Source organism: Schistocerca gregaria, chromosome 1, assembly GCF_023897955.1.
Source record: "Schistocerca gregaria isolate iqSchGreg1 chromosome 1, iqSchGreg1.2, whole genome shotgun sequence".
NCBI lineage: Eukaryota > Metazoa > Arthropoda > Insecta > Orthoptera > Acrididae > Schistocerca > Schistocerca gregaria.
In genome coordinates, this window is record NC_064920.1 from 504,333,687 (window position 1) to 504,360,207 (window position 26,521).

Consider the following 26,521-nt stretch of genomic DNA (forward strand, 5'->3'; position numbering starts at 1 on the left):
TACAGAATTCCTCCATTCGTGGAATATTTACTCGCTTCGTCATGGGTTCGTTGAGTAAACGCGAAAGCGTCACGGAGATGTGTATCCAACTCCAGTGACAACGCTACGATAAAAGGCGTACTGCGTCATGGCGTGGTTTACAGTCGACATTCCTAGAAGAGTCAACCAGCATACTGCCTCCTGTCACACACAATATATGTTACGAAAAGACTAGGAAAATATAATCGAAGAGATCTGAGATCATACGGAGAAGACCAACAATCATTCGTCCCAAGTAACAATCGCGGTTGGGACAGGAAAGGAGGGAAGTGACGGTAATACACGAAGTACTCTCCGCCACACACCGGAAGGTGGATTGTTAAGTACAGACGAAGATGTAGAAAGCTCAGGACGGCAGTTATCGTTCGGTAGCGTCGCCCTTATAGAGAGCTGTGAACAAAAGATCTGCGCTTTTTCTTTCTCTCGAGAACAGCTAGTTACGCAGCCTTTGTGTAACAGCGATGCCGCAGGTCTTAACTATGGGATCGCGCTGCGCCATTGAAACGCCCTGCTGTCCTGCAGCGGGGAACCCCCTGAGCCCTGAGCCCTGCTCACCGCGCCACACACCATCTCATCTCCTGCGCTCCCCCACACTGGCTTCCTTTTCATCCCAGCTTGCTGCCCGCGCTTCTGCTACGTCGTTCGCACACAATGCGGAGCCGAATTCCTTGGCGGCAGTTCCTCGCCACGGCAGTTATATCAGTGAATGGGAACAGTGGTATTAGAGCCTATAGACGAAGGTCACCGCACTCTCATCAGGAACGAGTCACACTACAGGATATGTATACACCAGTCAAGACTCGGTTCTTTAAAATAATGTGTTAAATATTTGGCCTTAAACTCATAAGAGAGAAAAAGTTTAGAGAAGTCTAAAATTAAGCTTAAAGTTTCTTGGAAGTTGCTAAGTGCTCTCATTATGAAACACTAGATGAATATACTCTCGGAAATCTATGCTCCGTTTTCAACAAAAACTAGTTTTCCTAGCATCTAAAAGATCATGACGTCATATATCCTTAACTAAGTCTCGCACATTGATATAATTTTGCAGGTACATTCACTGGTATATGTGGACACTGTTCAAAATGGTTCAAATGGCTCTGAGCACTATGGGACTTCACCTGAGGTCATCAGCCCCCTAGAACTTAGAACTACTTAAACCTAACTAACCTAAGTACATCACACGCATCCATGCCCGAGGCAGGATTCGAACCTGCGATTGCAGCAGCCGCGCGGTTCCAGATTAAAGCGTCTAGAACCTCTCGTCCGCCGCGGCCGGCTGTGGACACTGACTGCAAACTGTTGCGAATAGAGCTGGTAGTAAAGAAGTAGGGTAATAAATTAAAATGGCTATGCTTGATGCTGAAGTTTTCGACACGAACAACGAAAATGTAGCAAGCAGTGTACTGTTTTGCGAGGACTGTCAGCGAGAAATAATTTCGTAGAGACTTGAACTTATGTAGGAAGTTTGCTGGAAGTCGCAAGAGCTCTCATTCTCAAATACTAAATTAATATAGTTCGGATGTTTGCCCGTCGTCAATTACGCTGCGTCAACAGAAACACATAGTCTCTAACAGTAATACTTGTCTTACTGTGTTAAACTTTTAACATCAGATTGTACCTCTTAATGAACAGATTAAGTCAGCATTTAAAATTTTTAAATTCCTTGAATAATTACGCGAAGTATTGAAAATCAAATTCCCGTTGCCCCTGGAAGCCGTCAGATGACCAACCTTCCAAATGGTACTGGGTTGCGGATTAGTCGCTCAGTAATACAGCTGTTTATAATATCAGTCGATGGCTAGATGCTGGCCAATTATAGGTTCTTAAATGGCACACAGGCCTAAATTTAACATTAATGAGGATATTATTTTCCTATTACACTTAAAGCTAGGTTGGCTTTTTTTTTTAAAGAAGTGCAGCATCCTTGTTTTTAAATAAAAATTGGTCTATTGAAAATGCATTACATTTCTCGAAAACAGATCTTTCGGAAGTTGCTTTTCGTATTGCGTTTACTGTCTACGAGGTTCGGAAAACTTTTTATTTTTCTCTATTTTGTCCATAAAGTACTGAATTCAAAGTTTCTAATTCCCCCAAAAAATAAATAACATGACATTCACATACAGTATATATATTAATATGTCTCTAAGCGTCTTAACTCTGTTCTTAATTTTAGGTAGGGCCTGAGTTATGTCTCTTCTCGGAATACGCGAAATTTTCGCGTTCAGAAAAGTTCATTTCTCAGTAAAACAGGCACAGTGCATTTCACAGCACGGCGGGAGCCGACAGTGACAGGCTCTCATAGGAGTATTGCTGACGGAAGCTGACCATCGCGCTAGCTGTCCAATGCCAACCAATTCATCTGGTCGCTCTTCCCCATTGCACAGCTGCACTCAGGATACCTCTGCCTAGCTCTCTACTTTGCATTGTAGACCAACCTCCATCCTGCAGCTCAAGACAGCAGGTTCTCGTAAGCAGACTGAGATCTGCGCTGCATAAGGTGGAGTTCATTCTTTGTCTTTTTTAAGTCTGTGTGCTACTGAAGTATCATCACCAGTGGTGATCCGTACTTCTTGGATTCTCGTAAGAGCTTTAGGCTGGGACACTTTTATCTCATGGGGAAGCTTGGTAAGGACCTAAGGGTCTTTAAGCTTACCCCTAACGGTTTAGATTACATCCTGTCCATATCAGTTACTAGCACCCTAGAGACCTTAAATCGGTGGCCGGTCGACTTCTGTAGTGCCGTCTTTTTAAGTTTCAGATGCTGCCACTCAGTAAATAAAGATTGTTGTTTTTATTCGCGTCTGCTGTTGTCTCAGTGTTGGCTTCAGATGTGAGTCCAGTAGTCTTCTGTCTATGAAGGCTCTGAAAATCCACTTGAGACATGTGCTTCACTCGCCATAGAACAGTTGTGCCAGAACTGTTGCTGAGTTTAGTGCCCACATATACAATATGTACAACAACCAAGAGGGAATAGTAAGAGTGGACGATCAAGAACGAAGTGCTCGTATTAAGAAGGGTGTAAGACAAGGCTGTAGCCTTTCGCCCCTACTCTTCAACCTGTACATCGAGGAAGCAATGATGGAAATAAAAGAAAGGTTCAGGAGTGGAATTAAAATACAAGGTGAAAGGATATCAGTGATACGATTCGCTGATGACATTTCTATCCTGAGTGAAAGTGAAGAAGAATTAAATGATCTGCTGAACGGAATGAAATCTCATGAGTACACAGTATGGTTTGAGAGTAAATCGGAGAAAGACGAAGGTAATGAGAAGTAGTAGAAATGAGAACAGCGAGAAACTTAACATCAGGATTGATTGTCACGATGTCAGTGAAGTTAAGGAATTCTGCTACCTAGGCAGTAAAATAACCAATGATGGGCGGAGCAAGGAGGACATCAAAAGCAGACTCGCTATGGCAAAAAAGGCATTTCTGGCTAAGAGAAGTCTACTAATATCAAATACCGGCCTTAATTTGAGGAAGAAATTTCTGAGGATGTACGCCTGGAGTGCAGCATTGTATGTTAGTGAAACATGGACTGTGGGAAAACCGGAACAGAAGAGAATCGAAGCATTTGAGATGTGGTGCTATAGACGAATATTGAAAATTAGGTGGATTGATAAGGTAAGGAATGAGGAGGCTCTACGCAGAATCGGAGAGGAAAGGAATATATGGAAAACACTGATAAGGAGAAGGGACAGGATGATAGGACATCTGCTAAGACATGAGGGAATAACTTCCATGGTACTAGAGGGAGCTGTAGAGGGCAAAAACTGTAGAGGAAGACAGAGATTGGAATACGTCAAGCAAATAATTGAGGACGTAGGTTGCAAGTGCTACTCTGAAATGAAGAGGTTAGCACAGGGGAGGAATTCGTTGGCGGGCCGCATCAAACCAGTCAGTAGACTGATGACAAAAAAAAAGAGCTCCATACTTAAGAAAAAAGGTAACAGGTCTTTAGTCATTCTTGATGTCTTACGTTTCAATCCTGAATGTGGTGGTGGGGAAATATCCCTTTGTCCGGAGTTGCTCTTAGATACTTAACCGATGGTATCCAGGAGATGCCTCTGTCTTGTAGGTAGCGACTTATTCGTAGGTTTTTTTTTTTTTTTACCAAATTATATGGTCATGACATTCCACGGTCTGGCCTCTATCTTGCTGCAACGGTACCATTTCGCTGTGCAATCGAGTTGTTTCTTTCAGTTTGTTTATATCTGCGTCGTGGTGTCGGCGCTGGTGAAGTACATCGCATCGTCTGCAAATTGTGCCAACATGACGTCTCCCATCTTCGGCATATCATTGTCAGAGAGGGGGACAACACAGGCCGCTACGCGAGCCGATTCCTTGGCCTTGACCTGAACGCAGTCAATTGACCCGGAAAGCACTTTGTTCTTCTACAAGTTTTTTACATTTAAACGCTAACGGTCGAAATTTAGTGAATTTGTTTTTTGTATACATTCTACAAAGTTTTTCTATACATTCTGGGAAGCTAAAAAAATTCTTCCCTTTGTTGTATCTTAATTAGTTACATATGTGTCTTTTGGATCTGCGACTATGGAGTTGAGCATTTAAAAATTCACAAAAGGTACAAATATCGGTATTTAAATTTTATTTTTTACATGTATGAGATACACGAATAATAGGTTTTATAGCACGGGAGGTCTTTGCTTGCTTATTGTTGAAATGTGTCAAGTTACACAATGCAGATCGCTTATGCCGTTCAAATTAACAAAGTGCAATCTCTACCAGCAATGTTTTATCGGCTGTATGCTGTAGACATGGTTCATGTATGTAATGCAGTAATTTCTGTGTGGTTATCATGATAAAACTATTTTCTTTCTGGTGAGCAGCTGGAAGCATTAGTAAACGCATCTGACAGTGAGGAGAATATTTCTAAAGATCAATGACGACAGCATTCATACTGCACTGAATCAAAAGACTCTTCAGATATTGATACCTCACTCTTAATGCGCAAGCAGTACAAGTGGTTCGATCAAAGGAGAAACATATCATGTGGAACTTAGCACATTTTCCACAAATTGGAAGATCATCCAGAGCAAGCTTTATTAAACTGACTGCAGGCCCTGAGTGGTGAAATAAAATCATCTTTCCAAACACTAATGTGCTATAATATTCAGAGTACTGTGATGGGAATGAAAAATATTGTGTCGAAAAGTTAATGGCGAATGCAAATGGAATTGTAGTATCAACTTTTGTGAAAATTTAGAATTTTATGTTTCGATAATGGCCCAATACAACGAATCTGACAAAGTATGATGTACATTGTGCTTGCGACGTCTTCTCAGCTTTGTGGTGAACTATTATAGTATTGTCAAAAGACATTTACTATTTGTAAATATGCAGATTTGGAAATTAACTATTTCCTTAAATTGCGTAACACCTTGTATTCTGTAAGAGTTTCGATGGCTTTTCGGTCTCTTAAAAATACTGTGGTCGTTATCAGAGTAGTTCGAGTAATATTCTTATGTAAATTGCTTCGCATCTATTAATATTTTCATGTTGAAAACATCGTTATAGTCGTGATTCATTAAAAGTCATACTTTCCTTAGTTAATTGTAAGAATATAAGCTGAACATTACAACGTTGTACAACTCAAACATAGATTACTACACTCGCAATACCGTGTAAAATGTACAGTGTAAATGAAGCCAGGACATTAGAATCGTAATAGGGCGGCGAGCGCAAAGGACGTGCAAACAGCTATTTGTTTGCTGATAAAACAGTCGCAATAAATGGGGATGTTCTGATATAGCTGCTTTACCTTTACAGTTAATGGTAAATACACCCCTCATGTTTGGCTGTAATTTTTCGTACAGCAGACGGAAGATTCAAGGATAGGAACATGTCTCAATGCAAGCATAACTAGAAACATCTTACGCGTTTTTGATTTTATACTGCATGTAGGCCTAAAATACATTACAGTTGGTCTTATTTGAAAAACCGATGTGTTGGAATACTTCGCGTATATTTTAAGGGGTTTAATCAAATTAGTATTAACAGACGTAGCTCAGTGATGTGCCTTTAACCAGTTTTGATCAACTTCAGCTTTTCTTCGAATAGTATAGTCGCTATGAAAGTGCCCCTACAAGTAGAACGTGCTATTTGTGGTTGATGACTGTGTCTTTATTCATTTGAATTGTATTACGAAAACTACAGTCTGCTTTGAACGTATGTGTATGTAACATGATGTACTTCTCGTAACATGATTCTACATGTACGTGTTAAGCTCAACTAGTACGTACATATTTGCTCAACATCAGAACTTGTTTAGACCACCTCGTAAAGTTTACAACGTCATTTCGTTTCAGAAAATCGTAGTAGTACCATTCACGAACTTCGTGACGCCGCCATCTTACCTCACCGAACGTCAGGCTTCAGCAACAGCTGTGTCTTTGCCAGTCTAGTAATGCATGTCTGTGTTGTACAAGTACAGGTATGAAAGATCCCGATGTTTCTTATTTACGTTACGGTTTTACATGCCGACTATTGAGGCATACAAACTTTTAGTGAAGAACCCGACCCACAGCAAAAGGTGTCGATCTGCGTTCTAAAACGTGATGTCTGACTGATCTCTTTAATAAAGTTGTCTGTCCACACCCGATCGTGCACGGCAGCTGACGATCCGTAAGCTGGACGCTGGTGCTGAACGGGAGTAGCCTGGACTCGGAACACGAGCCGCGCGCCAAGGCCGCTGCCCGCCTGTCGCCGTCAGCTGTTTCCGCCCGCCAGCCGCTATCGCGACTGCAGCTCGCCGCCCGCTGCTGCCTGCGCTCGGACGCCCTCCCGCCAGTCCCCCAACTTGCCTTGTGCCGGTATTACACTATCAAATTTCTTTGTCAAATATTCCGCCAAATATATTTGACAAAGATCTTTGACGTAGCGCTAGAAGGGGTATTACACTGTCATCATATTTTTCGACAAAGTTCAAGATGGCTGACAATAACAACTTATTAACCGCAACAGTTGCATGTACCACAATTGCACTGTGTGCGCATGAAGAAGAGAAGCGGGGGGGGGGGGGGGGGGGGAGTAAACACACCTGGGCGAAGCCGTGGGTTTTACGACGACACGATAAAAGCATTCAACAGAACTTCTTACGTGAGCTTATATTGGAGGACGTCAAGTCATACATCAATTACTTAAGGATGGATGGACATACATTTCTGTAGGCGTTCAATGAAGTTTATCATCATATCACAGAGCACAATATTCACTTAAGAACTGCTACATCTGCAGGAGACTGGCTCATTATAACACTCCGATTCCTTGCTACAGGAGAGGGTTACGTTAGGTTAGGTCAGGTCTCCAATCTTCTTAATCTATTTTTGTATTCAGTGCGCCTCACGTTGTAAAGCGCCTCATCAGCTTCATACATCTCTATTAATTTTGTAGTTGTCGGCACACACCAATTGTATATACCGACAATGTTTGCTAAAGCATTACACACGGCAGAATGCTGCTCCACGTGGTAACATGTCACATTGCAGTGAACAGAAGACAAGCGACTTCTTTGATCAAATCTACAGCGAGGCCCTAGATTTGATCAAATATTGGACGACATTGGACAAAGTTCCCTATTACACCATCAAATATCTTTGACAAAGATATTGGACAAAGATATTTGAGCCGGCCGCGGTGGTCTCGCGGTTCTAGGCGCGCAGTCCGGAACCGTGCGACCAGGTTCGAATCCTGCCTCGGGCATGGATGTGTGTGATGTCCTTAGGTTAGTTAGGTTTAAGTAGTTCTAAGTTCTAGGGGACTAATGACCACAGCAGTTGAGTACCATAGTGCTCAGGGCCAAAGATATTTGACAAAGAAATTTGATTAGTTCCTCTAGAGATCTCGATTGGCTGCCAGTTCTTCGCTGTGCATTGAAGATCCTTCACGAAATTCCGTTTCCACGTACTACGAGATCTTCTTCTACTTCTCTTTCCGAGCCCGGACGAGAAAAGAGGACAGTTGGGCACTGAGTTAGCAAACAGACACCGTAAAAGTTTTTTTTACAGCTCCAGAAACAAGAAGAATTCAGCTATCCGAACCTGACAGTTCTGAAACTGAACGTGAATCTAAGTACCCCAAAAACCGAACAATAGTCTACTCGATCCCGATTTCAGTTCAGACTATGCTTAAATACACTCTACATTTAAATCATTACTATGAAATTCACAATCAAGTGCCTGGCAAAGGGTTCATCGAACAAAATGTTTTCACGCTCTGAGGAGAAAGTAGGAGGTTGAAATTTCATGAGAAGATCCGGGCGCAACGAAAAATGCCTTCGGTTTTAATGATTGGCACCCCAATTCGCGTATCATATCCGGAGAACTCTCTACCGTATTTCGCGATGGTATAAAACCAGCTGCTCTTGTTTGAACGGCCGGCCGCGGTGACCGAGCGGTTGTAGGCGCTTCAGTCCGGAAACGCGCGACTCCTACGGTCGCAGGTTCGAATTCTGCCTCGGACATGGATGTGTCTGATGTCCTTAGGTTAGTTAGGTTTAAGCAGTTCTAAGTTCTAGGAGACTCATGGCCTCAGATGTTAAGTCCCAAAGTGCTCAGAGCCTTGTTTGAACTTTTTTCGATGCCCTCCGCCAATCCTATCTGTTGCGGATCCCACAACGCACAGCATTACGGCAGAAGCGTAGTGTAAGCAGTCCCTTTAACAGACCTGCTGCATTTACTAAATGTTCTCCAATTAATCGCAGTCTTTCGTTTGATTTTCCCACAACTTTATCGCTGATCGTTCCAGTTTAAGTTATTCGTAACTGTATTTAGTTGAATTTACATTTTTAGATTTGTGTGGTTTATCCTGTAACCGAAATGTAGCAGATTCCTTTTAAGTGTAATGTGCATGACATCACACTTTTCATTACAACTTTTCGCACCATACTGATATCTCTAAAGAAAAAATAGGACGCTCCACGGGAGAGCTATCCGAATGGGCCGTAAGCTGGGAGGTGTGATGTACGTGTACGGAAAAACATATGATTGCAATTTCAGAAAAAACTGAATGATTTATTCATGACAGAGAGCTTCACAAATTGAGCAAGTCAACAACTGTTGGTTCACCTCTGCCCTTTATGCAAGCAGTTATTCGGTTTGGCATTGATTGATAGAGTTGGCCGGCCACGGTGGCCGAGCGGTTCTAGGCGCTTCAGTCCGGAACCGCGTGACTGCTACGGTCGCAGGTTCGAATCCTGCCTAGGGCATGGATGTGTGTGCTGTCCATAGGTTAGTTAGGTTTAAGTAGTTCTAAGTTCTAGGGGACTGATGACCTCATACGTTAAGTCCCATAGTGCTCAGAGCAATTTCAACCATTTTTTTGACAGAGTTGTCGGGTGTCCTCCTGGGGCACATCGTGTCAAATTCTGTCCAGTTGTGGCGTTAGATCGTCAAAATCGCGGGATGGTTGGAGGGTCCGGCCGTTAATGCTGCAAATGTTCTGAATTGGTGACAGATCGGCGATGTTACTGGTCAAGTTAGAGTCTGGTAAGCACGAAGACAAGCAGTAGAAACTCTCGCCGTGTTCGGGCGGGCATTATCTTGCTGAAATGTAAGCCCAGGATAGCTTCCCATGAAGGGCAACAAAACTGGGCGTAGAATATCGTCGACGTACCGCTGTGCTGTAAGGGTACCGCGGACGACAACTGTAGGGGTCCTGCTATGAAAAGAAACGACACTCCAAACTGTCGCTGCTGGCTGTCGGGCCTTATGACCGGCGACAGTCAGGCTGGTATCTCACAGCTGTTAGGAGAGTGTCCAGACACGTCTGGAATGTCATTGACTGGAGTATTGAGCCCCGATGAGACCCGTTTTGTTACCCTCCATGATAAGTCAACCTGGACTTACATTTCAGTAAGATAATGACCCCACACACAGGGCGAGAGTTTCTACTGCTTGTTTCCCTTCTTGCCAAAGTCTACCTTGACCAGCAAGGTCGCCGGATCTCTCATCAATAGAGAATGTTTGGAACACTACTGGCGGGGCCCTCCAGCCAGCTCGGGATTTTGACGTCTAACGCGCCAACTGGACAGAATTTGCGACGACATCCCTCAGGAGAACATCCAGCAACTCTATCAATCAATGTCAAGCCGAATAACTGCTTTTATAAGGCCCACAGGAGGACAAGGCATTATTGACTTGCTCAATTTGTGCAGCTCTGTCTCTTTAATGAAATATCCAATTATTCTGATATTGTAAATATTTGTTTGTCTGAACATGAATATCACCTCTGATCTCTGTCTGCACCTACATACGAGGGTGAGTCAAATGAAAACCTTAAATTTGTAATAACAAATAGAAATTTCGCGCCGTTATCCCGTAAGTCGGTAATTGCGCTACAAACAGCGTTCAGAATTGCCTGTAGGTGGCAGCATAGTGCAGATGCACACATACCGTCGCAGTATCAGTATAAAGATGCCCGTCCCACTTGCGACTTGCACCAGGGAAGAATAGCGCTCTGTTATTCGGTTTTTGCGTACTGAAGGTGTGAAACCTATTGAAATTTATCGACGAATGAAGGTTCAGTACGATGATGCATGTTTGTCACAGGAGCAAGTCTACGAATGGAGTAGGAAGTTCGCAAATGGTGTGACTTCAGTGGAACATGCTCCTCGTCCAGGTCAGGCACAACGAGTTGTGATTCCACAGAACATTGCAGCAGTTGAAGCCATAGTGAATGAAAACCGCCGAGTTACACTGAGTGACACTGCAGCATGTTTACAGATTAGTCTTGGGTCAGCACACCACATTGTGGATGATGTGCTCCAGTTTCACAAAGTGTCCGCAAGATGGATGCCTCGGCAGCTGACTCCTGAAATGAGAGAACGACGTGTTGATGCTTGTGAAGAACTTTTCGGCACTTTGAACGAGAAGGTGCTGGCTTCCTTGCAAGAATCGTTACTGGGAACGAAACCTGGGTTCAGTTCCACCAACCGGAAACGAAGAGAGCGAGCAAGGAATAGCGCCATTCTTCATCACCAAAACCAAAGAAGTTTCGAACAGAACCATCAGCAGGGAAGGTTATGCTGACTCTCTTTTGGGCCGAAAAAGTCATTTTAGAGCATTACATGCCTACAGGGACCACTGTCACCAGTGCATGATACACAGATCTCCTAAAAAAAGTATCTGCAGCCTGCAATCAAATCAAAGCGACGTGGATTGCTGTCAGCAGGTGTTCTTTTGCAACATGACAATGCAAGGCCCCACACTGCCCGTACAACAGTTGCAACAATTACAGACCTGCATTTTGAGTGTCTTCCTCATCCACCATACTCACAAGACCTTGCCCCAAGTGATTTCCATATATTTGGACCACTCAAAGACGCAATGGGAGGAAAGAAGTTCCGTTCTGATGAACAGGTACGCCACGCGGTGCATGAGTGGTTGTGCGGACTACCAAAATATTTTTTTTTCTAAAGGAATTTATGCACATTGTAAGCACTGGAGGACTTGCATTGAGCATGAGGAAGATTATGTTGAAAAGTGATACAGCTTTGTACCGCTTCTGCACAATAAATAACATTTAAAAAATGTATAAGGTTTTCATTTGACTCACCCTCGTACATTGCAAACCACTGTGAAGCTCATGGCAGAGGCGCATTGGAGACTGTACCACATGTTAGGGTTTCTTCTCGTACCAAATGCATGTAAAATGCGGGTGGAATGCCTGCAGAAATGCCTTGGTGCATGTTGTAATTAAGTCACTCTTGTCTTCACGCTCCCAACGAAAGCGATACGTGGACGACTAAGGAATATCTCGAGATTCTTCGTTTAATACTGATTCTTGAGACGTTGTAAGTAGACTTTCTGTGGATAATTTGCGTCTGTCTTCAAAGGTTTGCCAATTCAGCTTTTTCAACAGTTCCGTGAGGCTCTCCAGCGACTGAGACAAATCTGTGGCTTTCGTGCTGCCCTTCTCTGGATATGTTCAACATCCCTTGTTAGTCCTACATTCTACAAGTCCCATACACTTGAGCAGTATTCTTGAATGGGTCGCACGAGTGTCTGTAAGAGCCTCTATTGCATTTTCCCGGTATCCTGCCCATGAACCAAAGTCAACCACCTGTTTTACCTATGCTATCATTCTATTTCATATCCCTACAAATTTGTACACCCAGGTATTTCTTTGAGTTGACTGATTCCAATTGTGACGCATTTGATGCTGTAGCCGCAGAATAAAACTTTTCTGCGTTTTTTGAGGTGCACAGTTTTACATTAATGTACGGTAGTCAGTTAAGGGTTCACGCACTGTGCTCGTGAGAGCCAAATGCGTTTCATCAGCATCTCTACGTCTTTAGCCCCATGCTTTATTTTACATTTATTATGATGCAGAAGCTATTTCTTCCCAACTTGACTATAATATGCCATATGCAAAGGTGTCCATAACTAAAGTTCCAGGTTCAGAACCGCTCAGAATCACGTCAAATTTGAACGACATATTATTAACACAGGGGGAGACTTCATGGAACAAAAAAAAATTTCCACTAAATTCTTAGCAATAGCTGGCAGTGTGAGCGTCTTAGCGTAAACAGGGTCGTCTACAAATGACAGATGAATCACAAAACGACGGCTATGGTTTGAGCTGCACATTCCAACATCCGTACTGTTCAATGTGCATGACTGCACAACTTTGGCAGTCAACAGTTGTGGCACTGTTAGTTAGGTAAGCCCATCCACCACAGCAATGTCGTACCCATCGGATGGGAAAACTCGGTTTTTAATTGTCCTGAAGCAAAAACCGCATGAAAAGCAACAATGAAATAAGTTTTTAATTGTCGTGAGACTGGCACAAGCCGGTCGGTGTGGTCGAGCGGTTCTAGGCGCTTCAGTCTGGAACCGCGTGAACGATACGGTCGCAGGTTCGAATCCTGACTCAGGCATGGATGTGTTTGATGTCCTTAGGTTACTTATGTTTAATTCTAAGTTATAGAGGACTGATGACCTCAGATGCTAAGTACCAAGATGCTCAGAGCCATTTTAACCATTTGAACTGGCGCAAGACGTGATCATTTTGCTGTCAGCCTTCTGCCACAAGTTGAAATCGAGAAACAGGATCTCCCACAACAGATAGTGTCTCAGAGGACACGTTCAGAACGTGTTGCGCAATGCATGCCTTCAATTCAGGTACGTTCATAATTGGAGCTCTGAACACAATATCTTTCTGATAACATCCCTTCAGCCAGAAGTCTCACGGATTGAGATCAGGTGATCTGGATGGCTAGGCTGCAGGGAAATGACGGCTGATAATCCTAGCATTTCCGAAGTACCTCTGCGGCAGCCGCTTCACTGGCTGTGCAGTATGGGGAGGAGCTCCATCCCGCCTAAAAATTGTCCTAGCCACACATCCACGCTGCTGAAGGGTCGGAACGAGTTTGGTGCGGAGACGCCTCTCATAGTGTTTACTAGTGACGGTACGGGTAACAGAACCCGCAAGACACATCTCTTCGAAAATATATAGCCCTACGATAAACGATGCCGTTAACCCGCACCACACACGATCACTTTTCCAGTATGAAATAGTACCGGTTGAAGTGCGTGCGGATTTTCCTTTGCCCATATTCAGCAAGTATGCGTATTAACATGTTCTTGGGGATGGAAATGGACTTCATCTCCCCACAGGATGTTCCATGGCCATTCATTTGTCCACTTCCATGTGAGCAGGTATTCCAGAGTGAACGTTGTCTTGCTGGCAGGTCAGCAGGAAGCAGCTCCTTGAACATGAGTGGTCTTGAATGGTAGCAATGCAGGATGTTTCGTAGGATTTTACGCACTATGGTCGCAGGCATGTTTAACATTCGGGCAATTTCCCGTGTACTGTATGTTTGCACACCACTGCTCGGCCCCTCCTGCAATGCTGTGGCCACATTTTCAACAGACGTCGGATCGACTGCTTTCCTCCCTCTGTTTTTTTTTTAATTTTGTAATCTTTTCTCCAGACCCTTAGCAGACACTGCATCAGTGCCTTTTTTCATACTCTTGAGTGTCCGGAACTTCTGCTGGGCTACCTGCGCACGGTCACCATTCTTGAGAAAGAGCTTTATTAGCAGCTAGCGATCCTTCATGGAGAGTCATTTTGGGCGTCTTGGAAGCAAACTGAGGGCCATCCGTGTGCCACGCATCTGTTAGTGTGCGTATTCTGACGCTGTTGGTCAAATGTTCGTTAATTTTTTTTGTTCCACGACGTTTTCCACTCCACCAGTAATATGCTGTTTAAATTTGACGTCATTCTGAACAGTGGTCCTCACTCTATAGCGTTCTGAAACTAGTGCTTTAATTATGGACACCCTGTATGTAGCCTTCGGGTATGACATGACATTGTCAAGTTGGGAAGAAACAGCTATTACTGCACAATAAATGTAAAACAAAGCACGGGGCTAGTGCCGAAGAGATGATGAATGAAACGCATGCCTGAAATGTGGAATGCTTGGCACACACTGACGCTATGGATCTCGGAATATTGAATTCCCTAGTCATTTGGAAATGGAATGTCCCTTGCGCCAATCTCCAACTACCATTCCGCGTTCAGTGTCTGTTAATTCCCGTCGCGCGGCCACAATCACTTCGGGAACCTTGTCACATGAGTCACCTGAGTACAAATTACAGATCCGCCAATGCACTGCTCTTTTATACCCTCTGTACGCGATACTACCTCCATCTGTATATGTGCACATCGCTATCCCATGACTTTTGTCACCTCAGTGTACCACACGGTGGTTAGTCGTCGCAGATGCTTCCAGTGTTGGCAGACATGTCTGAATGGTGAAGAATGATATGGCAGGTCCAAAGAACTGGGATCACAAGAGAACTGGAGGTCCTGGTGCTCAAAGACTGGCATATCGCAAATGAGACTACAGATGGAAACTGAAAATCAGTCGTGGATCAATTTTCAACACTTAACATAAAATTTCGAAAGTGAAAAAGTTCACTCGCTCTCTGGCTACTCACTAGAGATCAGAAACGAGCTTCCTATACTCGCTTCAAATCGTCAGCGAATCCCGTGACATAATTTCCGAACTCACCGTCTTCGTACGCCCGTAGACTAGACATGCCTGTCTCTGCTGCAGTCCACTCGTAAGTCTGTTGAGCGCGAGAGGTCCCGACTCGCTTAGAAAGGAGAGCGAGAACACGAATTCGCAAGTATACCCAAGGGCTCGCGTCATTCTCGCTGCATATGAAACCGTTTTAAAAGAGATTTCCACCATTGAACTATAAATGAATATTCATTTATTCTATACAGTCATGATTTTGGCTTTGCAGCCATTCTCGAGTGTAATTTTATTTATCATGTAGATCATACATTATGTGCAGAGAAGCAAGCTGAAATGTCACAAAATGTCCAACTTGCCTAAATGACAGAAGCAGGTTACACGCCAACATAACGCCTAGTCGGTTAGCAGTGAATATCGTTCTGTTTATACGTACATTTATGTAGATAAACTGTTTCGAAGACTGCTGTAAATTTATTTTAATATTTAATATCTATTCAGAGAACGTCTAACAATTAGAGTGGCACATACACACATTCGAGGCAGTACCCAGTCCAATAAACATGATGTGAAGATGAGGTGCAATCAATAAATGACGATTAATTGTTAAAATAAATTACAGAAATGAATGATAATCTACACAACTCGCTATCATCTCATAAATGTAAGTTGCCACGACTAGATGAATATAGAAATAGTGCACTTTGTTGCTGCAGGAATGTAAAAGTGTCGTTGCGCTTGTCCAGGTTTCGTTTGACGCAACAAATATATTTTCTCATGGTGGAGGTGGAATAAACAAGAACACAACCATTTTGTTTGCATTGGGCTAAATTTGCATGTTTTTCATTTGAGGTGTGTCCTATAGTTCCAAACTTATCACTCTTTCTCTAATAGAACACATTTGCAATAGTGTAGCCTACTTTGCATCAGCTAAGTTTTGTCTTACACCCACCACAGTCTTGCAAAACACAGTTATTTTGAAGGCCATCTGATCCCCATGATCAGTCATTTCGCTTTGCCATTGCTACATTACAGCAGCAAGATCGTGTACTCATCTTCCATACTAACAATAAGTCATCACTATTCTTACACCCTAATGCTTGCTTCCCAGCTTCACCAAGAGAGAACGAGTCAATGAGTATGAAGCGACCACAGTGCGTCAGCTCTCAGACTCGTCATGATCACAGAAGTACAGCACAACTGAAGGAAGCCCATTAGCACTGATTTAACAGCATGTCTTGATTTGTGAAGTATGCAGCCTGCAACATAAGACTCCTACTCACTCCGTTTCTAATCTCTACTGCTCACACCCATTCCAAAAGCCCGCCAAAATGAGGCAACAGAGAAAATATTGTTACTGTGTCAGGCCACTATAGATGACTTCTTTAGCTGCCTAACCACCATGGAAGAGTGATAGGTGTGTCTTTATGACCTCGTAGACAAAGGAGCAAAGCAAGCGGTGGCAACATGTGGGCTCACCACTCCCCAAGAAGATAAGGGACCCAGCCATCATCAAAAAAGGTGATACATTTTTGGGAATGCCATGCTGTGGTGCTAATAGATAAGTACAAGAATCTTCTGACAAGCTTGCAGGAAGGTGTCGACAAGAAGAGTTGTGGGAAGTTGCTCAAGGGGTTGTTTTCGTTCCACAACAATGCCCCAGCACATTCTACACAGAATCGGTTCATACATGTTGCTTCTTTGGGCCATCAAATTTTGCATCATCTCAGCTGGTATGCAACCCAGTGGCTTCTTTCTCTTCCCTCAGATGAAAAAACAGTGAATGGCAGGTATTTCCGAAATGACTATGATGTGATTTCTGAGATGGAACATTTTTTGAACAGCCAAAATGCAGACGTCAGCAACCAAGGTAACCACCAAATTATGCATTCTTGGGAAACATGTGTCATATTGAAGGATGAATATGTAAGGAAAGACTGACATCAGGCAGATTAAAACAGTGTGCCAGACTGAGATTTGGGATCTTTGCATTTCATGGGCAAGTGCTCTACCAGCTGAGCTACACATCATGACTCACAACCCATCCTCACAGCTTTACTTCCACCAATAGCTCATCTCCCATCTTCAAAACTGCACAGAAGTTATCCTGCGTAACTTCTAGGAGCTCTAGTTTTGCAAGTTTCACAGGAGAGCTTCTATGAAGTTTGGAAGATAAAAGATACAGTACTAACAGAGGTAAGACTGTGAGGATGGATTGTGATTTGTGCTTGAGTAACTCAGTTGGTAGAGCACTTGCCCGAGAAAGGCAAAGGTCCTGAGTTCGAATCTCAGTCTGGCAAACACTTTCAATTTGTCAGGAAGTTTCGTATCAATGCACACTCTGGAGTTGCTGTTGGTGGGGAGGCTTGCGTGCCTCAGCGATACAGATGGCCGTACCATAGGTAAAACCACAACGGAGGGGTATCTGTTGAGAAGGCAGACAAACGTGTGGTTCCTGAAGAGGGTCAGCAGCCTTTTCAGTAGTTGCAGGGGCAACAGTCTGGGTGATTGACTGATCTGGCCTTGTAACACTAACCAAAACGGCCTTGCTGTGCTGGTACTGCGAACGGCTGAAAGCAAGGGGAAACTACAGCCGTAATTTTTCCCAAGGGCATGCAGCTTTACTGTATGGTTAAATGATGATGGCATCCTCTTGGGTAAAAAATTAAGGAGGTAAAATAGTCCCACATTCAGAACTCCGGGCGGGGACTACTCAAAAGGACGTCATTATCAGGAGAAACAAAACTGGCATTCTACGGATCGGACCATGGAATGTCAGATCCCTTAATCGGGCAGGTAGGTTAGAAAATTTAAAAAAGGGAAATGGATAGGTTTAAGTTAGATATAGTGGGAATTAGTGAAGTTCGGTGGCAGGAGGAACAAGACTTTTGGTCAGGTGAATACAGGGTTATAAGTACAAAATCAAATAGGGGTAATGCAGGAGTAGGTTTAATAATGAATAAAAAATAGGAGTGCAGGTAAGCTACTACAAACAGCATAGTGAACGCATTATTGTGGCCAAGATAGATATGAAGCCCATGCCTACTACAGTAGTACAAGTTTATATGCCAACTAGCTCTACAGATGATGATGAAATTGATGAAATGTATGATGAGATAAAAGAAAATTTAATAGTCATGGGTGACTGGAATTCAAGAGTAGGAAGAGGGAGAGAAGGAAACATAGTGGGTGAATATGGATTGGGAGAGAGAAATGAAAGAGGAAGCCATCTGGTAGAATTTTGCACAGAGCATAACTTAATCATAGCTAACACTTGGTTCAAGAATCATATAAGAAGGTTGTATACATGGAAGAATCCTGGAGATACTAGAAGGTATCAGATAGGTTATATAATGGTAAGGCAGAGATTTAGGAACCAGGTTTTAAATTGTAAGACATTTTCAGGGGCAGATGTAGACACTGACCACAATCTATTGGTTATGACCTGTAAATTAAAACTGAAGAAACTGCAAAAGGTGGGAATTTAAGGAGATGGGACCTGGATAAACTGAAAGAACCAGAGGTTCTACAGAGTTTCAAGGAGAGCATAAGGGAACAATTGACAGGAATGGTGGAAAGAAATACAATATAAGAAGAATGGGTAGCTCTGAGGGATGAAGTAGTGAAGGCAGCAGAGGATCAAGTAGGCAAAAAGACGAGGGCTAGTAGAAATCCTTGGGTAACAGAAGAAATATTAAATTTAATGGATGAAAGGAGAAAATATAAAAACACAGTAAATGAAGGAGACGTCTCAAAAATGAGATCGACAGGAAGTGCAAAATGGCTGAGCAGGGATGGCTAGAGGACAAATGTAAGGATGTAGAGGCTTATCTCACTAGGGGCAAGATAGATACTGCCTACAGGAAAATTAAAGAGACCTTTGGAGAAAAGAGAGCCACTTGTATGAATATCAAGAGCTCAGATGGAAACCCAGTTCTTAGCAAAGAAGGGAAAGCAGAAAGGCAGAAGGAGTATATAGATTGTCTATACAAGGGTGATGTACTTAAGGACAATATTCTGGAAATGGAAGAGGATGTAGATGAAGATGAAATGGGAGATACGATACTGCATGAAGAGTTTGACAGAGCACTGAAAGACCTGAGTCGAAACAAGGCTCCGGGAGTGGACAACATTCCATTGGAACTACTGACTGCTTTGGGAGAGCCAGTCCTGACTAAACTCTACCATCTGGTGAGCAAGATGTATGAGACAGGCGAAATACCCTCAGACTTCAAGAAGAATATAATAATTCCAATCCCAAAGAAAGCAGGTGTTGACAGATGTGAAAATTACCGAACTATCAGTTTAATAAGTCACAGCTGCAAAATACTAATGTGAATTTTTTACAGGTGAATGGAAAAACTGGTAGAAGCTGATCTCGGGGAAGATCAGTTTAGATTCCATAGAAATGTTGGAACACTTGAGGCAATACTGACCCTACGACTTATCTTAGAAAATAGATTAAGGAAAGGCAAACCTAGATTTCTAGCATTTGTAGACTTAGAGAAAGTTTTGACAATGTTGACTGGAATACTCTCTTTCAAATTCTAAAGGTGGCAGGGGTAAAATACAGGGAGTGAAAGACTATTTACAATTTGTACAGAAACCAGATGGCAGTTATAAGAGTCGAGGGACATGAAAGGGAAGCAGTGGTTGGGAAGGGAGTAAGACAGGGTTGTAGCCTCTCCCCGATGTTATTCAATCTGTATATTGAGCAAGCAGTAAAGGAAACAAAAGAAAAATTCAGAGTAGGTATTAAAATCCATGGAGAAGAAATAAAAACTTTGAGGTTCGCCGATGGCATTGTAATTCTGTCAGAGACAGCAAAGGACTTGAAAGAGCAGTTGAACGGAATGGATAGTGTCTTGAAAGGAGGATATAAGATGAACATCAACAAAAGCAAAACAAGGATAATGGAATGTAGTCAAATTAAGTTGGGTGATGGTGAGGGAATTAGATTAGGAAATGAGACACTTAAAGTAGTAAAGGAGTTTTACTATTTGGGGAGCAAAATAACTAATGATGGTCGAATTAGAGAGGAAATAAAATGTCGACTAGCAATGGCAAGGAAAGTGTTTCTGAAGAAAAGAAATTTGTTAACATCGAATATAGATTTAAGTGTCAGGAAGTCGTTTCTAAAAGTATTTGTGTGGAGTGTAGCCATGTATGGAAGTGAAACATGGACAATAAATAGTTTGGGCACAAAGAGAATAGAAGCTTTTGAAATGTGGTGCTACAGAAGAATGCTGAAGATTATATAGGTTGATCACATAACTAATGAGGAGGTATGGAATAGAATTGGGGAGAAGAGGAGTTTGTGGCACAACTTGACAAGAAGAAAGGACTGGTTGGTAGGACATGTTCTAAGGCATCAAGGAATCACAAATTTAGCATTGGAGGGCAGCGTGGAGGGTAAAAATTGTAGAGGGAGACCAAGAGATGACTACACTTAACAGATTCAGAAGGATGTAGGTTGCAGTTGATACTGGGAGATGAAGAAGCTTGCACAGGATAGAGTAGCATGGAGAGCAGCATCAAAACAGGCTCAGGACTGAAGACCCCAACAACAACAACAATATTTGATTGTTTTGACATACGTCTGCAATGTTTCAGCAACATTTATTCAACTGTGGTGTTTTAAGCAAAAGATAAAAATATTCTTCATTAATTGTCTCTAAACCTTGTCTTGTTGCACTGTAACAGCAACACACCACTTACAAAACCTTCAAGAAATTCCTTTTCAAAGCACTTTTAACATCATACTGAACCAAGGCCCATGAGAAAGACAGGCCATGTTGTGTATGTCGCAGTACATGACACTGCAGGTCTTATGAGTACTGGCAGCCATATCTGGCAAGGAGTGAGTAACTATTTCAGATGAGTTTTCATAATTCTTGACTGCATGCTTAAAATCATCCAAGTTCTTGATAGCACATGACAAAATTAAGAGCTTTAGTGGGTACCTTTATGTCACCAGTTCATTGCAGGGTCCATTTGTCTCATTGCCCCTACACTGAACAAAATGTTTGTCTTCTGATAAAATGTTACTTTGGAAGGTTTGGACAAATTTTAAAATCCATAAATTAGAGTAATTGCCATGCATATTCAGCATTATTTTCTAAGTTCTAACTTAGAATTCTGTATTTCATTCTAAACATCTTTAATAGCTTGCTGTACTGAATGGCACAGAAAATTGAAAAGCATAAGAAATGTAAGTTAAAAGCTCATCTTATTCAACACTCTCCTATAAATTATATCTATATTTACAATTTCCTGCAAGTGCTGCAGGCAACCATTCTCAATCCTCACATTACATAGAAAATTATTCTCCTTTGATAAGTTACCTGTGCCTAGATAAATATTAAATATGCAATAGTAGGTACATGGAGACAAAGAAAACAAACGGAAAATCAGTTGCTCTTTCCAGGGTGGCATAATTATTTTCTGTCAAAGTTGAAAAAAGTGATGAAATGTATAATATTTTACAGTTGTTTACATATCACTGTTACAATCAATAACATTTGGTGTAAAAAACAAGCAGTTTTCTTCCAGTTCAATGTTGCTTCATAGTTTGCTTAAACACCATGACATCTAATTGAAAATAGTAATAGAACAAATTACAACTAGATAAATACAATATTTTTAACATAAATATATACTTAATAGTGAAGTGTACCTCATCAGTCAAATCCTGTCACAAAATGTTTAGTGATGAATCTGAAATTTTGCAGTTAAGCAAATGGCTATCAGAGGAATACATGAATATGTTCACTCTACAATTTATAACATGATTATTAGGAGCACTTGGTTTTTTCTGCACTTATCCCCCTGCCCCAATTTATGTATAAAGTAGACAAAATATTGTCTGAGGTTAGTACTGATATAATCTGCAGTGAAACCAATAAATCATGGCCAATATGAATAAAAATTTGCAGCTATACTCATTGAACTTTCTTGCAATTTTTTTTAATTAGTCAATAGGCAAAATAAAGGTGAGATCAGTCCAGTTCCTCTTATAAACTCCCATGTGCTGAATCTGTTGTGCACTCCAACCCATGTAACAGTTATTATGTGAAACTTGTTTTTTTATTTCTGCATACAGTGTTATTTAGTTTTTGCCAGCTCACATTTACAAACTGGAAAGTAGAAATGGATAAATGAATTTTATATTATATGTTCTGGTAGTCATGTATTGTAACCATATTCAATTATACACTAGTTTTGACTATCATGTCATTGAATGTGCTGATATGATATATGCCTTAGGACTCTAATGCATTTGCATAGAAAGAAGAACAATCAGAACATATTATCATAAAAATTGTTTGTGATCTTCATAGCAATAAATTTCTTAATTGTAAATGAATTTAGTCACTGAACTTTTGGACTATCAGCCCATCAAAATAAAACTGATAGGGAAGTGGAATAAAATAAGTGATATGAAAGAGTGAGAAGCAGCAGACAGCAAGCTTATGTTTGTGGCGACATGTAATGTTGTCGGCATTTGATCATTTTGTATTACTGCCCCCTAATAAATTTATTATAGTTTGTCGTTCATTCAGAAAAGAACTGTCACTGTAAAATTAGTTTCCCACAAATATCTGAAATAATAATATGTTGTAACTGATGTACTCCTTTTTTGTGATTGTCTGCAGAGCTATGGAATACACTACAAGAAGGAACAAGAAATTGAAATGATCACATATGTTGATTATGTTGATTTTGATGGCGCCGCCTTTCGAGCTGGTATGCGAGAAGGTGAGTCTGTGAACTGAATGCAACTATTTATAATTCACATATGTATTGTTTCTATCATTTATAAACAAAGCGGCCCTCGGCCCATGTGTTTGTATTTGTATATTTAACTCATCTGTAATCTACAATATCTCCGTCAAAGTTTGACACTATTACAATAGTTTTTTTACCTCTGAGATCATATCCATCAGCTTAATCTCAAAATAACGTAAGAAAACATTTTTTAAGTTGTTGCCCTTCCTTATTAAGCTACTGCCCAACTGAACAGTAAACAGCTATTTCATTAATAAGTTTGTTAGTCACCTTTCTTTATTTCCCTCCAATGAAAAGGCAGTTAAAATAAAACTGGCTCAAAATGTGTTTCCAGCATTTCTTTACAGTGGAATCGAAACAGCAAAGACATTACTAGAAATTAAGAAAAAGACAATTCCCACCATCTTCTGTAAAGAGCAGCTCTCCTGTTTATCAGTTTATCAAGTAGGGTAAATTATTTGATGTCTGACTTTTTGAGGCAGCTTTATTTTGGCCATGTTGTGTAACTGCAGTTCTTACATTGAGTGAGCAACTCGTTCAGCAAGACTGGATACCAGTTTTTGTAGAATAAGCCTCATTAATTTCATAATTTTTTCTCTCAGGTGAATCCTTTTTTAGAGCAGTTTGAGGCCTTTCTTAGATTTTTCAAGAGGCAGATGTAATTTAGTTTGGTATTTTCATCCCCTTTTGCCACTGGTTCCTTTATGGTTAGACAATTTCTACCCACTATTTCAGACATGTCTACTCTAGCTGCTTATCCTTTCGAGCAGGCTTACCAATAGTAACACTTAAATCACTACTGATTTCAGTTTTGTTACATAACATAACATGCATTTGATGGCACTTTAATATAATTACAGTTGAGCTAACAAATCTCATTAACAGAATAACACTTAAAGAACACATTAAACAATAATAATAAATAAATGATCAGTGTAGTAAGTGTAATTACCAATGTAATTTTTGTAGGAGATGTCATTCTCTCAATCAATGGACATGATATGGAAAAAGCAGACCATAAGACACTTGTTAATTTCATTAAAAACTGTGATTCAAGGATGCGGATGGTGGTGCTATTTGAAGACTGTGTCCGAAAAGTAAGTAATACATAAAATATAATAAGACATTAATTGTCTCTCTTACAGACTTACTTATTAATCATTTGATTACTTGATAATCAGTCTAGTATGTCTCCTACATACAAGAAAGAATGTGCCACAATGAAACTTAAAAAGTCAAGTAAAATTATGTAAAATACCTGCTTATCAGAGTGAGAGGAAATATTCTGTTCATCATCTTGTTCTGACAGACAAAAATTATTTATATTTATACAAGTAATGCTCAGTTTACTCCCATATTTCAGTTTGTCAAGTACTCTTCCTTCCTTGTCACTTGCGTGCTAAATTTAATTGACCCTCATGAAAAAGGAACATTTAAAATAAAAACTAGTCACTATGAATGGTGATGTAAGTGTGTTACAGTATAAAACCTAATATAGAGAAAAGTGAATGGAGAGATATAAATACAAAAAATAGGCAAAAGAAGACAGGTGAATGAAAATCAGGAGAGTGCGACAAATAGGTATTTTGTCATACTCTAATTTTTATTTGGAATCAAGCAACTGTCTTTGAACTTGTATTAAGAAATTTTTCTCATCTAATTTCACTTTTCTAATTATTTACTGTACATATTTTTGCAGCATGTGTCACCTTTATTTAAGTGCTTTTTTTTTTTTTTTTTTTTTTTTTTTTTTTTTTTTTTTTTTTTTTTTTTTTCCCACTTGGACTCTTCTCCCTTCAGCGCTAAAAGCCTTCCCTCTCTTCTCTATATAAATAGTTTCATTCACTATTTTATGAAGAGATTTTTAAGGGAACCTTTCAACTAATTCAGTATTAATGTTCTTACTTCCAGGCTTTATTTTCTTCCCCTACTTGAGTATTGTTTTTGATCTGTTTGACATCCTTTTTTTTACTGCTTTTGAACTCACATCTCTTGGTTTACCAATAAAAGGCAGAAAACAGCCAATAGAAAATGTAACATAAATTATGATCCAACATAAATATCATCTGAAATGTTTAATGATATTCACATATATTTTTAACTACTATTCATTTCATATTTTATGAAGGTGCTTTAAATAATTATTCAGCATATTTAAAAGACCAAGAGTTTGATTTTCAGTAAATGTACTATAATTGTTCAGAATATTAGCTATTTTCTGATTGCTTTAAAAGATTATGGTAGCTCTTTTATTATGTATAGCTACTTTGTATTGACATTGATGGTTTACTTTTGTTCATATAATGGTAATCTTAAGGAGAATATACTGTTGTGATCAGGCAATAATGTGTTGACAGGTGGAACTTCATATGCGATACATCCAGCTGCAGCGTGTCCTACAGGGAAAAATGGCAGAACTTGAGAGACTGTGCTTGCGAGAGCGAGAACTCTTACAGGGAAAATGGAAGACACACAGCCTCCCTGCAAGAAAGAAAGCTAGTGCATCTGGATCTGGTGATGCTACCACACCGACACAGACTGAAGGTTCAGAATTTGGATACTGTCGACCAACAGTGTCAACTGAAGATGTGGCAAGGGTGAGTTACATCTGTGTTGTTCCATCTTGTTTCTGCCTATTCCACTAATTCCCTCCCTCTTGCCTCACCTCAGCTTCTTCCTCACTCCCTCTTCTTCACAATTACTTCCATATTTTTCTGTTTATTCAATGTTTGTTCTCTAATTTTTGTCTTTAATGGGTTCAGTTAATAAATATATGATTTGACTGAAATGCAATAACAGTTGTATAGGTAGCACAGTTATTTCCTGACTGATGCAACTATTTCATAATGCAGTGTGTATCAAGGAGAAGTTGCTTCACTTCTGCTTCTATATACTAAAATGGCATGCAATAGATCTACAAGTAAAGCAGTTATTAATGAGAAAGTTAGTTTGAATAACATGAAGTTACATTTGACTGTAAATGACACCCTTCACTTCTTCGAACTTTGCAACATGTTTACTGGGTCACTCAGACAGCTATAGAGGAACATACAGGTCAACAGCAAATCTAAACCACAATACAACTTTTTCATTACTTTGTACATACAGAGCATTGCATGAGTGAAAAAAAAAGAAAAAAACCATAGAAATAACCAGGAATTACACTCCATACAAATGTATTTGTGCTCTGCCATTTACACACAAAGTCACAATATGTTTCAATACTGAATGCATCTCGTTCATGTTACACAGCAGATATAATTCTGCAATACAGTCTATATTGTCTGACACCAATTTGTTTTAGTCAACAAAATATGACCTAACAAAGAATAAGACCAGACTTTATGTTAATGACCTAAAGGATAATTTTGAAAGCTCCATAAGGTGTTTGCAGACACTGCTGTTGTATTACAGAAAGACTGCAATACCATAAGAATGTAGTGAAATAATGAAGACCTGCAGATGATTAACGATGCACAGGGTCTGGTAGTCGACCCTAAATGTAAATAAATATAAAGTATTACACCTAAACAGGTAAAGAGGGTCCACTACTGTTCGATCACACTATAGGTGAAAAATCAATGGAAACAGTAACTGCCACAAAATACCAAGGAGCAACCCCATGGAGCAACTTAAAGTGGATTGATAATGTACAATAAACAGCAGGAAAAGCAGATGGTGTATTGAGATTC

General features: G+C 40.7%; 1 protein-coding gene across 19 annotated transcripts in view; it reads left to right on the top strand.

The window, feature by feature from the left end:
* Window positions 1-26,521, top strand: part of LOC126354230 (AF4/FMR2 family member lilli-like) — a 437,146-nt gene that overhangs the window by 392,981 nt on the left and 17,644 nt on the right. For all 19 annotated transcript variants that reach the window (XM_050003758.1, XM_050003732.1, XM_050003803.1 and 16 more), the window contains 3 exons: window positions 22,697-22,799; window positions 23,799-23,926; window positions 25,187-25,426. In XM_050003758.1, the coding sequence (XP_049859715.1) occupies window positions 22,697-22,799; window positions 23,799-23,926; window positions 25,187-25,426 (471 nt within the window). The remainder of the gene's footprint in view (window positions 1-22,696; window positions 22,800-23,798; window positions 23,927-25,186; window positions 25,427-26,521) is intronic.